The sequence below is a fragment of the Populus trichocarpa genome, chromosome 7, assembly GCF_000002775.5.
Source record: "Populus trichocarpa isolate Nisqually-1 chromosome 7, P.trichocarpa_v4.1, whole genome shotgun sequence".
In the NCBI taxonomy this organism is placed as follows: domain Eukaryota; kingdom Viridiplantae; phylum Streptophyta; class Magnoliopsida; order Malpighiales; family Salicaceae; genus Populus; species Populus trichocarpa.
In genome coordinates this window covers 6,687,808-6,704,505 of record NC_037291.2, presented here as the reverse complement: position 1 = coordinate 6,704,505, position 16,698 = coordinate 6,687,808, and the positions used below count along the sequence as shown (strand labels likewise).

The 16,698-nt window shown below is 33.5% G+C and overlaps 1 protein-coding gene across 4 annotated transcripts; it reads left to right on the top strand.

Moving 5' to 3' along the window:
* The first annotated feature begins 263 nt into the window (after positions 1-263).
* Positions 264-3,093, top strand: LOC18101048 (NEP1-interacting protein 1). 4 transcript variants are annotated; one of them, XR_008059654.1, is made up of 6 exons: positions 267-730; positions 1,190-1,410; positions 1,602-1,685; positions 1,835-2,002; positions 2,108-2,318; positions 2,447-3,093. XR_008059654.1 is itself a non-coding variant. In XM_024605151.2 (5 exons), the coding sequence occupies exons 1-5, from the start codon at positions 351-353 to the stop codon at positions 2,228-2,230; spliced, it is 573 nt and encodes a 190-aa protein (XP_024460919.1). In that variant the 5' UTR covers positions 264-350; the 3' UTR covers positions 2,231-2,431. The 4 variants fall into 4 exon arrangements, 3 of the variants coding, with proteins under 3 accessions (XP_024460919.1, XP_024460918.1, XP_052310291.1); XM_024605151.2 differs by lacking the exon at positions 2,447-3,093 and having other exon boundaries at positions 264-369; positions 1,232-1,410; positions 2,108-2,431; XM_024605150.2 differs by lacking the exon at positions 2,447-3,093 and having other exon boundaries at positions 2,108-2,431.
* Positions 3,094-16,698: the final 13,605 nt, after the last annotated feature.

The window sequence follows — 16,698 nt, the reverse complement described above, 5'->3', positions numbered from 1 at the left end:
AATGTTGTTTGGTTCATAAGCGAGTTTGTTAAGAATGTATGTTTTTTTTTTGTAACTTCTTGAGTTCAAATCTTGAAATAAGGAATTTATTAAATTTTTTTAATACACCATATATACATATATGAAGATTATGTACTTAAAGACCGTCTAAAAAAGCGATCTAGATTTAATTGTAAAAACTAATTGAAAAATATTCTAATTAAAAAGCAATCTGATATAAGTAAAAAAAAAAATGAAGGTAAATGAACAAAAATGTAGATGAATCAAAGAAAGATCTTTGTTTAAAAGAAAACAGGTAGAGAGAGAATACTGTGACCAAAGAAAAACATGGAAGTCATAAGAAGCTTTAAATGGTAGTTCGTTGCCGAGGTTTTCATTTCTTCTCATCTCTCTTCTTAAGGACTTACCAATTACCATTCTTGATAATTAGCTCATCACCCCTACCTTTCTGCATGTATAAAGAGTCTTTGTTTAAAACCCAAATCTGAACAGATCAAAACAAAAGCTATAGATACCCTTATAACAGGACCTTGTCTTCCCTTTTCTAGTATTTTGTACAATTTAGAATCCTTAAAAATGGAGGTTTATCCATGCCCATCTCGTTTTTCTATGTCTTCATTGTCTTCTTTTGGGAATTTTGTTGAAAAGGTTAAAGAACTTTGTAACCTTGCTGTTTCTGCTATCATTGGCAACATATTCTCTGCGATCTTCACCTTTTTCTTTGCATTAGGTTTGTTTTTGTCTCTTCTATCTCATTTGGTTTCTTGTAAATGAAAGTTCTTTTCTTATTTTCTCACTTCTTGATTGAATGGCATGTGTTACCCTTATCTATTTTATGCTCTCTGATCTGGGATTTGTTGGGTTTTTGTTTTGGGTTTTATATTCAATCATTGATTCTCTGTTTCATTTTGTAAATTTTGATTCAAGGAGTTTAGTTTAGATAAGATGATGCTGAAAAACATTGGAGCTTTATGGTAAAAATGATCTTGATTTAACCATCCATCAGAAAAAAAACGATCTTGATATTATTGTTTTATTTGATATAATGGGAAAAAAGTTATTGCACATAGACAAAAGGGGTTTGGGGTTCATGGTCTTTCAGTTTCTGTTCATGAAGTTGATGATGTTGTCTGACTTTTAGAATTTTTAAGGTTATGAAAAGGCTTCATTTTTACTAACTGTTTGGTAGTTTGGAAGTTTTTGTTAAAGGAATTGGCATTGTCGAATGCAGTGGGCGCTTTGTTAGGAGCCATGACTGGGGCATTGATAGGCCAAGAAACTGAAAGCGGATTTGTTCGAGGGGCTGCAGTTGGAGCCATATCCGGAGCTGTTTTCTCAATTGAAGTATTCGAGTCATCTCTTGTTCTATGGCAATCAGATGAATCTGGAATTGGTTGTGTCCTCTACTTGGTGAGCAATTTTAGCTTCTCTCTGTAAGCTCTTGAAGAGTAGGCATTCGGCATGAGTTGTTGAAAGTGAATATTGACTGGTGTTTGTCCTCTATAATGATGCTTTTATGAATTTGACGTCCATTCTTAGCTAGCTGAGTGATCTGATTTCAAATTTTGAACCCAATTAATGTAAACTTTTAATGTGGGCAGATTGATGTTATCGCAAGCCTTCTTAGTGGGCGACTTGTTCGTGAACGCATTGGTCCGGCAATGTTAAGTGCAGTACAAAGTCAGGTAATTTGGGATCCGAGGCGTTGTTCTTGATGGATTTGACATCACTGTCCATGCCTATTATGCTTTGCTTTTATCTTTTTTATTTACTAGCTGTTACTTGTTAGTTCGTTCTTTACTCACAAGCTGAATTGATTCCATAATTCAATCAGATGGGTGCTGTGGAAACAAACTTTGAGGAGATCACAAACATCTTTAACACAGGTGGTTCCAAGGGATTACCTGGAGATTCTCTCGAAAAGATACCGAAGATCAAAATCACAAGCAATAACAACGGAGATGCAACTGGAGAAAAAGTCGCTTGTTCAGTTTGCCTTCAGGTTTGGTCACTATTTCATTGATTATTATCACCATTTGTTCCTTTTCCTTCTAGCTGGTTACTAGATGTGTGATTGATTAACATTTTGATTATTTCATGCACCCAGGACTTTCAACTGGGAGAGACAGTTAGAAGCTTGCCTCATTGTCATCACATGTTTCACCTACCTTGCATAGATAAGTGGCTCCTTAAACATGCATCCTGCCCTCTGTGTAGAAGGGATCAGTGATGATTCGGTACCATACAAGATGAGAAATGTTACTTTTGATGTGTATACTGGCATTACCATTCTCGGATTCTTTATCTTGTAAATTCAGGTGATTAGTTCCTCCGTTGCTTAGTCGTTTGAGCATGCCACACCATTGGCTTGATCCTTGTACTAGATCAAGCGATATGTATCAATTTTTTGATTAATCTTCTTGTTTCTTAACCCTTTTCTTTGTAGTTGTTTAAGGATGACAATTAAGCTAGTGGTACAACAGCATGTGATCCGAAGAAGACTAATCAATTGGGGTTTTGGAGATTAGGTAGACCATCAGAACAGTACACAGAGTTAGCAAAAAATTGATCCTGATTAAGATGATGTTACTTTCTGGTCCCAGAACTCTCCTGTAAAGGGCATATAATCAACCCAAGATCAACAAAATCCTTTTGATCTAGAAGATTCCAGTAGTGAACCTTTGCAAGCAATGGGATCTCATGCTAGTAGATTCTGTCAGCATCAATAATGCAAGGCACCATACTCTCAATAACTCCGACAACCTGAAAGATAAGACCTAATCCAGACCCCATTCCACTCAAGATGCCAATATACCAATAAATTCGAAGGTCTTGCCTCTTTAAAACAGAGCATTAATACAGTATAGCTTCCTGTTCATTATGAAGCCGCAAAGACGACCGTATTATTGATTTGAGCAACAAATATCCATACAAGGAAACTGACAAGGGTTGGTTAGATATTTCAGCCTTCAATTTCCCATTACAGAATTGGATAATATGGGAGGCCATCAACTCCTTTGAAGGTTAGTTTTTGGTTTCTTTTTAGAAGCTGCTCGTTAATGAAGGCTTGTTTGATTAGGGTTTGTTTGACAGTGTGGTTGTGGTTGCTTTTCAAATAGCTTTTCGTGTCAAAATGCATGCCAATGATGTTTTTTAATTTTTTAAAAATCATTTTTGACATCAGCACATCAAAATGATTTGAAAATACTAAAAAGTTAATAAAAAAATAAATAAAATTTAAATTTTATCATAAAAAAATAAATAAAATTTAAATTTTATCAAAAACACTTTTAAAATATAGAAACAAACATTCACTCATAATCAATGAGCCATTCGTTCTGTTAAAGAAACGAAGACAAGTTTCTGACAAAACCTAATAGTAGGTGAAAAACTAGGAAAATGTCAGTGTAGTAGGGCTATTTTCTCTTTATATTGGCCCACCTCTACAGCAAATTAATTCCTTTCGTAGAGGCATAAAGGTCAGTGATCAAGTCTTTTTTTTCTCTGAAGAGCAGACTCCCGTGCATGGTTCTTGAGAAAATGCTAGGTATCTACTTTAGTAGACTTGTGGTCCTCTCAAGATATTTGGGAATGAGTCCTGCTGAAACCTGGAATAGGAATGATTGATTCAGGATTAAAGCACCACGGAACATGTGAACACATATTAAGTTAAGCCTGAGGATCAAGCATCACAAGGAAATTCTTGAAGTAATTTTATTGCTTGATCAAAAGATTGTATGATACAGAAAATTCCCGTTTATAGGCTTCCTGAAAACAAAAAATAAATACCTACTTTATTTGGACTACCAAAAGCCCAAAAAATAAAAAAAATCCTAAACTCCAAAAATAATAAAATGCTTGTATACTTAAAATTAATGATAAGAAGTCGTTTTTTTTTCTCTTCAATTTTTGTTTCAAAGATAGTAAAAAAAGTGAAAAATCTTTAGATGTAGATTTTATTGCATGAAGGGCAAAAAAAGAGTGTGAAAGCTATAGAAGAAGTTGGTGTTGTCCGTTGTGGTAATTAACTTGATAGTAAGGTCATTTGGAGTGGAATCAGAGCCATGTCACCAAAATAATCTAAAATTTAATGTCTTATAGTCCTATAATATATATTAAGGTTCTAATCAATGTCTTATGACCTTTTTGCCCCCTCACTCAGCAAATAAATTGTTTTTTTTTTGGAATGAGTTCACCAGCTACCTCATCAAATCACATCCCCTTCAGTATCTAGCATTCATTTAGTGTGATTTAGCATATGTACAAGATTAATACTTGAACCCAAACCATAGGTTTAGCTTTTAGAAACATCAAATGCATGTAATGAAAGCAGATCTGGACAAATTATGTCGGTGGTGCGTGCTCACACACATGTTTTTTATCTAGAAGCCTTGAGGTACAAAATAGAGGATAACCTTTCCTAAATCCTAAATTTTTCACTTGAAGTTGAAATTCTATATTTTAACTTCGTCTAGAGGGCCTCATACTATAGAATAGAGTTGGAAAAATTATAGTTTTGTTTGTTTTTAACTTACCCATGTTTAAAAAATTAGAATTTACATCTTGAATTTTATAAAATGAGTAACATTTTACATCCTTAAAAAAAATATCAACTATTATTTACATATTTGTCCTTATTTTTTATTTAGTGATCAAGAAACTCTTATATTGGTAGTTGTTGTGGTTGTGATTTGAAAAAAGTTGTTTTATAAAAAGTACTTTTAGAGGTTGGTTTGGAAAAATATATGTTTGGTTAAAACTGTGGTTGAAATTGAGGTTAAACAAAAAGTAGTTTAATATGTTTGGTTAAAAGAATGTTTTTCAAATTGAGGTTATAAAATAATTAAAAAATATATATATTAATAATTATGGTTTTTAATTTAAATATTGTAGATTTAACTACTGTTATTACATCATGAAATAAATAATATTGATATCAAATATTTTTTCTTATTCCATTAAACTATGTGCAATTTCATCACGTACGAAATCTATCCAACAAGAACTATATTTTCTATGGTTTCTTAAGCGTGCAACAACATCAGGTAAAATTATTGTCAAGAATAAAATTGGGATTGCAATCAAATTTTGCAAATGTTACGTCATCAAACGATTTCCTTCTAATTTTTCGAATAAAACACAATTAAAAAAAATAAAAATTGAATTTTTTTAACCGGGTCGGACCTGGTTCAATGCATTTAGCATTGGATCAGACCCGATCCGGCCGGAACAGTGGAGAGTGACTCCACTGTTCACATGAATAGTGGAGAGTGATTGCGTGGAGAAGCAGCAAAATATAGCTTTTGATAAACCTGCGGCACAACCTTAATAAATGATGGGTCCTACAAAAAAAATTGTGTTTCTTACTTAACCAAACAAGAAAAAATATGGTTGCGGGTGAACCTTAAATATTACAACTTTTCCATTAAATAAAAAAACCCCTAACCAACACTTTGAACCCTTTCTCTCTTTTTTCCTCTTGAATTGCTTTGAATCTTTATAGGAGTATATTTTAGTGTCAAGTTTCAATTTCAATTTGGAATCTTAAATCTGCTTCAAGAATGAAAGAAATCCCCTGGGCAAATAATATTGATATCAAATATTTTTTCTTATTCCATTAAACTATGTGCAATTTCATCACGTACGAAATCTATCCAACAAGAACTATATTTTCTATGGTTTCTTAAGCGCGCAACAACATCAGGTAAAATTATTGTCAAGAATAAAATTGGGATTGCAATCAAATTTTGCAAATGTTACGTCATCAAACGATTTCCTTCTAATTTTTCGAATAAAACACAATTAAAAAAAATAAAAATTGAATTTTTTTAACCGGGTCGGACCTGGTTCAATGCATTTAGCATTGGATCAGACCCGATCCGGCCGGAACAGTGGAGAGTGACTCCACTGTTCACATGAATAGTGGAGAGTGATTGCGTGGAGAAGCAGCAAAATATAGCTTTTGATAAACCTGCGGCACAACCTTAATAAATGATGGGTCCTACAAAAAAAATTGTGTTTCTTACTTAACCAAACAAGAAAAAATATGGTTGCGGGTGAACCTTAAATATTACAACTTTTCCATTAAATAAAAAAACCCCTAACCAACACTTTGAACCCTTTCTCTCTTTTTTCCTCTTGAATTGCTTTGAATCTTTATAGGAGTATATTTTAGTGTCAAGTTTCAATTTCAATTTGGAATCTTAAATCTGCTTCAAGAATGAAAGAAATCCCCTGGGCAAATAATATTGATATCAAATATTTTTTCTTATTCCATTAAACTATGTGCAATTTCATCACGTACGAAATCTATCCAACAAGAACTATATTTTCTATGGTTTCTTAAGCGCGCAACAACATCAGGTAAAATTATTGTCAAGAATAAAATTGGGATTGCAATCAAATTTTGCAAATGTTACGTCATCAAACGATTTCCTTCTAATTTTTCGAATAAAACACAATTAAAAAAAATAAAAATTGAATTTTTTTAACCGGGTCGGACCTGGTTCAATGCATTTAGCATTGGATCAGACCCGATCCGGCCGGAACAGTGGAGAGTGACTCCACTGTTCACATGAATAGTGGAGAGTGATTGCGTGGAGAAGCAGCAAAATATAGCTTTTGATAAACCTGCGGCACAACCTTAATAAATGATGGGTCCTACAAAAAAAATTGTGTTTCTTACTTAACCAAACAAGAAAAAATATGGTTGCGGGTGAACCTTAAATATTACAACTTTTCCATTAAATAAAAAAACCCCTAACCAACACTTTGAACCCTTTCTCTCTTTTTTCCTCTTGAATTGCTTTGAATCTTTATAGGAGTATATTTTAGTGTCAAGTTTCAATTTCAATTTGGAATCTTAAATCTGCTTCAAGAATGAAAGAAATCCCCTGGGCAAATAATATTGATATCAAATATTTTTTCTTATTCCATTAAACTATGTGCAATTTCATCACGTACGAAATCTATCCAACAAGAACTATATTTTCTATGGTTTCTTAAGCGCGCAACAACATCAGGTAAAATTATTGTCAAGAATAAAATTGGGATTGCAATCAAATTTTGCAAATGTTACGTCATCAAACGATTTCCTTCTAATTTTTCGAATAAAACACAATTAAAAAAAATAAAAATTGAATTTTTTTAACCGGGTCGGACCTGGTTCAATGCATTTAGCATTGGATCAGACCCGATCCGGCCGGAACAGTGGAGAGTGACTCCACTGTTCACATGAATAGTGGAGAGTGATTGCGTGGAGAAGCAGCAAAATATAGCTTTTGATAAACCTGCGGCACAACCTTAATAAATGATGGGTCCTACAAAAAAAATTGTGTTTCTTACTTAACCAAACAAGAAAAAATATGGTTGCGGGTGAACCTTAAATATTACAACTTTTCCATTAAATAAAAAAACCCCTAACCAACACTTTGAACCCTTTCTCTCTTTTTTCCTCTTGAATTGCTTTGAATCTTTATAGGAGTATATTTTAGTGTCAAGTTTCAATTTCAATTTGGAATCTTAAATCTGCTTCAAGAATGAAAGAAATCCCCTGGGCAAAAATTCAAGTAATTTATTTTCAACAAAGACTGACCATCATGAAGGAACTAAATCTTAACCCTGCTCCTGGACACAACAATAAAACCAATCCTTCTAGTAGCTGGATTTCATGATTGCAACGTATTCATCCTTTAAAGTGAGCAAGATGGTAACTTTTAATGTTCATACATTAGTTGTGCACAAAGTTTAGGTATATTTTTCTTGGAATGCAACTATATTGTTCAATTAATAGTATGGATGATGTAACACCATTCATTATATTTTGACAATGGATCTGGTTAAAGGGATTCTTGTGATATATCTTTTAGAGGCAACAAAATCTTTGGTGATTTGGAGTCACTATTTCACCTCTGTCCAGGGAAGAAGTTCCAGTACATATTTATGGGCTCCAATGTGCTTTGTTCCTCTCCTCCAATTTTCAGCGCACGAACAACACTTTTATCCCTCAACACAGCAACAACCACCCTCAATAGACACAACACTCACCAACCATAAACCTCTACAACAACCTCGATCACAACCCTTTCTTTCTCCCCAATTTACCAACGGAAACAAACATAGAACCACCAAAACCCTATTTTCAAATTGAAAAAAACCGAAAAATCAATTCATAGATATTTTGGTTATCATGAAAAGAAGGTAAAGGATAAATTAGGAAGTGAAATTGATGGAGTCACAATAATGGGATTACATGAACAATAAATCATAAACATTAATTTAGGGTTTCTTTAGGATTTCTTAATAAGAGAGGGAATTGTGAGAGAAGTCGTGTAATATATATATAAGGATAATTTGGTCATTTTATTAAATTTAAAAATTTAGATTGACTCAGAATGTAAATTATAAATTTTTAATGTATAGAAGGTACATTAAAAACAAACCTAGCTATGGAAAAATAAATGTAATTTTCCCAAAGGAATTTTGACCTCACTTTTTGATATTTCACCCTTTCTAGGATTTAAACCCAACACCTTGTCAAAGAACCTACTCCTTTACTTAAAAACCGAACCTCTTTTAAAGTACTCTTTGGACAAAAACCAAACTATCTTAAACTAAGAAAATTTGGATGTATGTGTTATCCTCTCACCAAAGCCTATAATTCTAACAAGATGCAGTCTAAATCCACGCCATGCATATTTCTAGGGTATTCTCAAACTAAAAATGCTTACAAGTGTCTAGATACTCACTCCAAGAAATTATACATGTCACGTAATGTTGTCTTTTATGAGAGTCAACACTCACTCTCCATGCCACATAGTTCTTTTCCTCATACCTCACTTTCCCCTCCTATCGTTCAACCAAGTCTTGTGCCAGCCTCATCAATGTTGTATCATGCTTTTTGTCCAACACCAAATCTTGTGGATGATGCTCATGCCATTGTTGCATTTCCCTCAGGTAACTTTACTTCCTCTCATCATCTTGCTTCTTTGGATTTTGCAGACATTCCCTCTAATCATACCTCTCTTCTTGACACCTCATCCTCCTTGCCTCCATCTTCAACCCCTCAGTCAAAGTCTTCTTCTCATCAATTCATTCCCCCTCCACAACTTCATCCTATGCGTACACAGTCCATGAACTAGATATTTAAAACAAAACAAATATTCTCCGTCACCAAACATCTTATTTCCCTGCCCATTGAGCCTACTAGGTTAAGAGAAGCCATGTCTCAGCCTCACTAGAGAGAAGCCATGTCTGCTGAGCTTACAACTCTTATGAAACATAATACATAAGACTTAATTCCACCTCCTTCTCACTGTCACCCAGTGGGTTACAAGTGGGTTTTTTTAGTTAAAAGAAAACCTGATGGCTCTATTGATCGGTTCAAAGCCTGACTGGTTGCAAAGGGCTACAACCAGCACCCTGGTCTGGACTATAAAGAAACCTTCAGTCCTATTGTCAAACTTGCTTTGCTATCATGTCAAAGAACCATCTCAACCCAACAACTTAAGTTTTTAGATTGAGATGGTTCTTTGACATGGTATCAAAGCCTTGATGACTAAGCGGTCACGAGTTTGAATCTCACCATCCTTATTTATTTGATAAAAATTAAGCACAAGGTAGTGTGGGTCTGTGCAAGTTTCAAACCCAAAAGGGCTTTCACTTGAGAGGGGGTGTGTTAAAGAATAATATAAATCATATCTGGAACCTCACCTAATAGCTTAAGCTATTGGGTTGAGATGATTCTTTGACACACCTCTTACTATAACTTTCAAATTTTAGTAACAAATGCATGAACTAGTGAAGTATATTATTGAGAGTATTTTTTTTTTAATGTTAACTAGAGATGGAACATGATGAAAATATGGAAAACTTCAGTGGGGAATTTGGGCTTTCCACGAGTTGGATTAAAATGTTGGGCTGATATTTAGGCTTAGCGTAAGTTGAATTAAAATATTTAAGCTAATTCTTCTATTGCAAAAGAGAGTTCCTTAAAAAAAGAGTATAGCCAAAAGCTACATTATTTAAGCTAATTCTTCTATTGCAAAGAGAGTTCCTTAAAAAAAGAGTATAGCCAAAAGCTACATTTTTTTTGAAAGACTTTGTTCAAATCTAAAAAGACTTGCTCGTTTTTATTTTTTTAATGGTGCTTGAGTTCTAAGTTGTTTATACAACTCCTATATATTTATGCAACTTCATACAAGTATTCACATTGATGTGGTGTGAGCTATTTAAGACCATTTGAAAGCGTGTAGTTAATGCCAAGCAAATAACCTTAGCTTTTTCCAAGAGAGCTAGTGATATCACTACTACATTTAACAGTTTTATTAAGGAAATTTTCTATTAGTATTTATACTACCATTCCGTTAGCAAGAATTTACCGACAGATTCACAGATGAAAACCGTTTGTTGGTAAACCTTTCATCGGTAACTTTATTTATGTTGGCATTTCTGTTGGTGAAAAATAAAAACACCAATGATTTTACAGATGAAAAATGCGCGCAAAACAAATTACTTGCTACAATACACCGACAAAATAATTCTGTCGGTGATTGGTAGTGACATTTATTGTAATTTTATTCCGAATATACCAAAGAATTATTCCGTTGTTGATGTAACAATGTTGTAGTGGCATATGAAGTAAATTGTTTCAAACTCTCTGGAATATACCAAAGAATTGTGTCTGTCGGTATATCCGTCTATAATAATTAAAAAATATATATATTTTTAAAAAATTTTGAACAAAAAAAGAAAATAATAAAAGAATTAAAATTGTATAAAATAAATTTGAATAATATAAAATCCAAATATTCATTACAAATTTATATGTTCAAAGAAAATTAAACTAAAACAATGGCGGCACTAGAGGAGGAGGAGGAGGCTTGATGCGAACCCTAGCGGAATTGAATGGAATTCGTGAACCCAAGATCTATCTACTCTAAGTTTGCTGAAAAATAGGATGAGCTTATCACAATGGAAGACTTGCTCCAAGGCAATAAGACTATAAACCAACCCAATCACAACGCCTACACCTGGAGACGAGAAAAAAGAGTATAAATTGACAACAAAAATTGATCAATTCTTTGAAGAGTTGAAAGTTCAATCAAGAACCAAGATTGACAATCAAAAGTCGGAAAAAATCAGAATATTATTAGCCAAAAGAAAGTGCGCTGAAAATTATTCTCAAGAGTATTTATACCCTAAGGCAAGAACCTTAGTTTCCCTAATGGGTCACATATATACCCAATTTAAATAATAATCAACCCAAGCTAAAACTAGCCCAAATTAATTAAAATAAATAAAATAAATAAGTCTGAAACCTAAACAAGTGTTTTCTCATAAAATAAAGAAAGTTTAATAGCCCAACTAATTTAATAAGACAAGTTCAGTTATTTCCGTATTCTGTCTGGCAGCAGCAAATCTCAACTTCAAACGGATCCTTTGGTGCTTGGATCGCATCATCCCCTCTCTCCTCAAAAGTATTTGACCTAGAATCATCACCTATATCAAAAAAAGAAAGATCAACAACATTGAATGTAGCATTAATACCATACTCACCTGGTAGATCCACTTTGTAGGCATTATCATTAATCCTTTCTATGATTTGAAAAGGACCATCTCCTCGAGGTATCAACTTTAATCTCCTTTGTTTAGGGAACCTTTCCGTCCTCATATGCATCCAAACCCAATCACCTAGTTCAAACCTCACCAATTTCCGTCCTCTATTAGCCTTGTGTGTATGTTGGTAATTTTTTTTTCTCTATTTGTTGCCGAATCTTTACATGTAAAACCTTCACCACCTGTGTTTTTTGAGTACCATCAAGACTAACCCTTTCATTCATAGGTAAAGGAATTAAATCTAATGATGTCAAAATATTAAACCCATAAACAATCTCAAATGGTGAATAATTAGTAGTAGAATGCACACTACAATTATATACAAATTCAATAAAGGACAAACAATCTTCCTAATTTTTAAGATTCTTTTGAATGATTGCCCATAATAACTGAGTTAAAGTTTGGTTAACAACTTCAGTTTGGCCATCTGTTTGTGGATGAAAAGTAGTAAAATATAAAACTTTAGTTCCTAACTTCCTCCACAAAACCTTCCAAAAGTAACTTAAAAACTTAACATTTCGATCAGACACAATGCTCTTAGGAACACCATGTAGCCAAATGACCTCTCTAAAGAATATGTTAGCTATATTTCTTGCATCATCAATTTTATAGCAAGTAATGAAATGTGCCATCTTAGAAAATCTATCCATCACAACAAATATAGAGTCTTTTCCTTTCCTAGACCTAGGTAGACCTAAAATAAAATCCATAGAAACATCAACCCAAGTTTCCTTAAGAACAGGTAAATATGTGTATAACCCATGAGGCATTACTCTAGACTTAGCTTGTCTACATGTTATGCACCACTTATCACAAATTCTTTGCATATCTCTTTTCGTGTTAGGCCAATAAAAGTGTTCACATAAAACATTCAAAGTCTTAGCAATTTCAAAATGCCCCATTAAACCACCCCCATGAGCTTCCCTTACAAGCAATTCATGCATAGAACAATTAGGCACACACAATTTATTTTCCTTAAACAAAAATCAATCATGCCTAAAAAACATATCATTGGCCGAAACTTTGCACTCATCATATATAGAACCAAAATCATTATCATCAAGATACAATTATTTAATATACTCAAATCCTAACAATTTAGTATTCAGAGTATTAAGAAGAACATACCTTCGCGATAAAGCATCTGCAACCACATTTTCCTGACCTTGCTTGTACTTAATCACATATGGGAAAGTTTCAATAAACTCAATCCACTTGGCATGTCGCCTATTTAGCTTACCTTGACCTTTTAAATGTTTTAATTACTGGTGATCGGTATGTATAACAAACTCTCGGGGCCATAAATAATGTTGTCAAGTCTCCAATGCTCACACTACCGCCTACAACTTCTTGTCATAAGTGGGATAGTTAAGAGCAGCACCATTGCGTTTCTCACTAAAATAAGCAATGGGTCATTTCTCTTACATTAGAATAGCTCCAATACCTATTCTTGAAGCATCATATTCAATCTACATCACATTCAATCTCAAAAACTCTATTAAAATCAGGTAAAGATAGTAATGGTGTCGAAATTAACTTTGATTTTAACAAGCTAAATGCACTTTCTTGTTCTTCACCCCACATGAACCCCATAAATTTCTTAAAGATTTCAGCCAATGAAGAGGCTATCGTACTAAAGTCTTTAACAAACCTCCTATAGAAACTAGCCAAACCGTGAAAACTTCTAACTTCTGTTATTGATTTTGGTGTAGGCCATTCTTGAATAGCCTTAACCTTAGCCTCATCCATCTCTATACCTTTTGCACTAACAACATATCCAAGAAAAATAATTCTATCCATGCAAAAGTCACACCTTTTCAAATTAGCATATAAGGACTCTTTTCTAAGCACATCAAGAACTTGTCTCAATTGATTCATATGCTCATCAAACTCCTTACTATAAATCAAAATATCATCAAAGTAGACAACTACAAACCTACCAATGAAAGCATGCAAAACATGATTCATTAATCTCATAAAAGTACTAGGTGTATTAGTAAGTCCAAAAGACATAACCAACCACTTATACAAACCATATTAAGTTTTAAAAGCAGTTTTCCATTCATCCTCTTCGTTCATCCTAATTTGATGATAACCACTTTTTAAATTAATCTTCGAAAACATTTTAGAACCATGCAATTCATCCAACATATCATCTAATATAGAAATAGGATGTTGATACTTTACAGTGATGTTATTGATAGCTTTGCAATCGACACACATTCACCAAGTCTTGTCTTTCTTTGGGACAAGAAGCATGGGAACTGCACAAAGACTCATGCTCTAACGAATGTATCCTTTCGACATCAACTCCTTCACTTGCTGTTGGAGTTCTTTAGACTCTTCAGGATTGCTCCTATATGCCGGCCTATTTGGTATAGATGCTTTTGGAATAAAGTCGATTTGATGTTCAATCCCCCTAATTGGCGGCAAGCCACTAGGAATCTCTTCTAGCGGCAAGCCACTAGGAATGCTCTAACGAATGTATCCTTTCGACATCAACTCCTTCACTTGCTGTTGGAGTTCTTTAGACTCTTCAGGATTGCTCCTATATCCCGGCCTATTTGGTATAGATGCTTTTGGAATAAAGTCGATTTGATGTTCAATCCCCCTAATTGGCGACAAGCCACTAGGAATCTCTTCTGGAAAGACATCTTTAAATTCCTATAAAAGAACTTTAACAACACTAGGAACACAAGAATCCAAAATATCAGAGTTAAAGTATGTCTCCTTATACACAAGTAAAATCATAGGCAATTCAGAAAGATAAGCATGTTTAAGATCACTAGATTTTGCAAAGAAATTTAGGTTTTTCCCCACTTTTTCTACACACTCTTCTTTTCTCACCCTTTCTTTCTTCTCTCCACTCATTTTCTCTCCACTCTCGGCCTCCCTTCTATTTTTTTTCTTTTTGGTCGTGACCCTCCCAATTTCCTAAGGGCCAAAACTTTGTCCCCTTTTGTTTTCAACTTATAGCTCACTTTATTTTCACTCTTCCTCACATTCTCACCATGTTGTTCGGCTTGTTCTTCCACTTTGGCCTAAGCTGAGTGCTCCTCCTCATAGCTTTTCTTCAACTGAATTTGATCTTCATACACTTGCTTTGGTGTTAGTGGGGCAAGTGTATAAATTCTATCATCATTCTCCAATGAATACCTGTTCTTAAACCCATCATGCTTGGCTTTTCTATCAAATTGTCAAGGCCTCCCTAGTAACATATGAGTAGCATGCATAGGCATAACATCACATAACACTGGGTGCTCGATACCGATTGCAAGCTCATAACGGTTGAGACATTACGTGTCATCCACAAGTTCTCGGTCGTAGTGTTGGAGAGTCTGTATACCCGATTTCTATCGAGTCCTCCAGACAATCCTACCTCCATCCACAAATCCAGATCAAAATCTAGGTGGGTCGAAGTATCGTCCCTGTATCTCTCCCTCAACCGACTGTTATATGACTCCTGGAAATAAAAACTAAAATCATCAAATTTTCAATTCAAGAAAACAATAACTTACGAAAGAAAATGGTTGAACAAACATACCATAAATTATTGAGCGTGATTGTCAATGAACTATTGCATCCCTTTTTGGCGGTCTTCACTCCGCACGTGCGTCTCCACAAAAAGCTCCATTGGGCTCGGCTCACATCCAAGAGTCGTAGCCTATGAGAAAACAAATGTTGCAAGTTAAATATATTTACAAATAACAACAAATTAATCTTACCATTTGCTTTGCATGCGAAACAAAAGCAACTAACCTTAAATCTTGTAAACCATGCATTGACATGAGGTTTCCAATCAGGATGTTCGGAAACCTGACTCCATTGAAACAATGGAATCTTCATTGATGATTTAAACGCTGATGTTATTACCCAAATGGCCTCAATGTTTATGAACCTGAAAATCAATAAAATTAATGAAATATTAGTTGTTCATAAATTGTTAAACACAAACCAACTTAAAGCAAAACAAACTTACATTGAAAGGTCGTCCTTCCAATGCACCTCGTACTTGAGGGTGAATGAATCCTGCTATGAAGGGACACTGCCTCTACGTTGTGGAACAACACTAGAAGAGGCAGCATCATGAGTCGACGTAGATGCCTCTTCTTGGTTGGCATCTAATGACATGTTGTTGTCATCATGGCTACTAGAAGAACTAGTTGTGATCATGTGCTCATGATGTGGAGTTGATTTTTCTCTCTACATGTACATAAATTTGATGAATATTTACATAATTAATTTCATTTTGTTTTTAAATTCTGTAGTTCCTCTCCTATACTAGAAACTACCTAGAATTTTTAATCTTGCAAATATACAAAATATATGCCACAAACCAGTTGATTTTAATTTACTTCTACAAACAATTTTGGATTATTCAATTTCATCTCATTTTCAACGTGGTAATGTTTTTAATCCTAAATTGACAAGAATTTTTTGTAATTAAATTTAATCCTAAATATTCAATTAACATTTATTCTACAAATTTGACAATAACAATTCAAATTCAACAAAACAATAAAACATTATTGCAATGTAGACAATAAAATAGAAAAACAAAATAAATTTTAATCTTATATATTAAATTAACATTTATGCTATAAATTTAACAATAATAATTAAAATTCAACAAAACAATATAACATTATCACGATGTAGACAATAAAATAGAAATAAATAAAATTTAATCCTATATATTCAATTAATATTTATACTACAAATTTAACAATAATAATTAAAATTCAATAAACACAATAAAACATTATTGCAATTTAGACAAAAAATAGACAAAAAAAACACAAAAACAAATATAGGCTTTAGGAATGAAAAATGCTTACCTTAATGGTATGTTTAATTTCAGAGTTTATCAATGTGTAATACAAAAAACAAAAAACAAAAATACATTGTTAATAAACCAAAAACAAGAAGAAAAACAAGAAAAAAATACGTCAAAATATTCACCATATATACCTGTTGATTGTGTTGAGAGGAAATACTTGAAGATCTTGAGACAATAGAGGATTGAGAGAGTGAAAGTTAGTGAGAGATTAAGAGAATTGAAAAAATGAAGATCTGGTGCCC

Bases quoted from the DNA above. Each gene is read 5' to 3' on its own strand.
- LOC18101048 (XM_024605150.2), top strand. From the start codon at position 577: ATGGAGGTTTATCCATGCCCATCTCGTTTTTCTATGTCTTCATTGTCT. The intron at 731-1,189 runs GTTTGTTTTTGT...ACTGTTTGGTAG, and splicing joins CACCTTTTTCTTTGCATTAG to TTTGGAAGTTTTTGTTAAAG. The intron at 2,003-2,107 runs GTTTGGTCACTA...TCATGCACCCAG, and splicing joins CTTGTTCAGTTTGCCTTCAG to GACTTTCAACTGGGAGAGAC.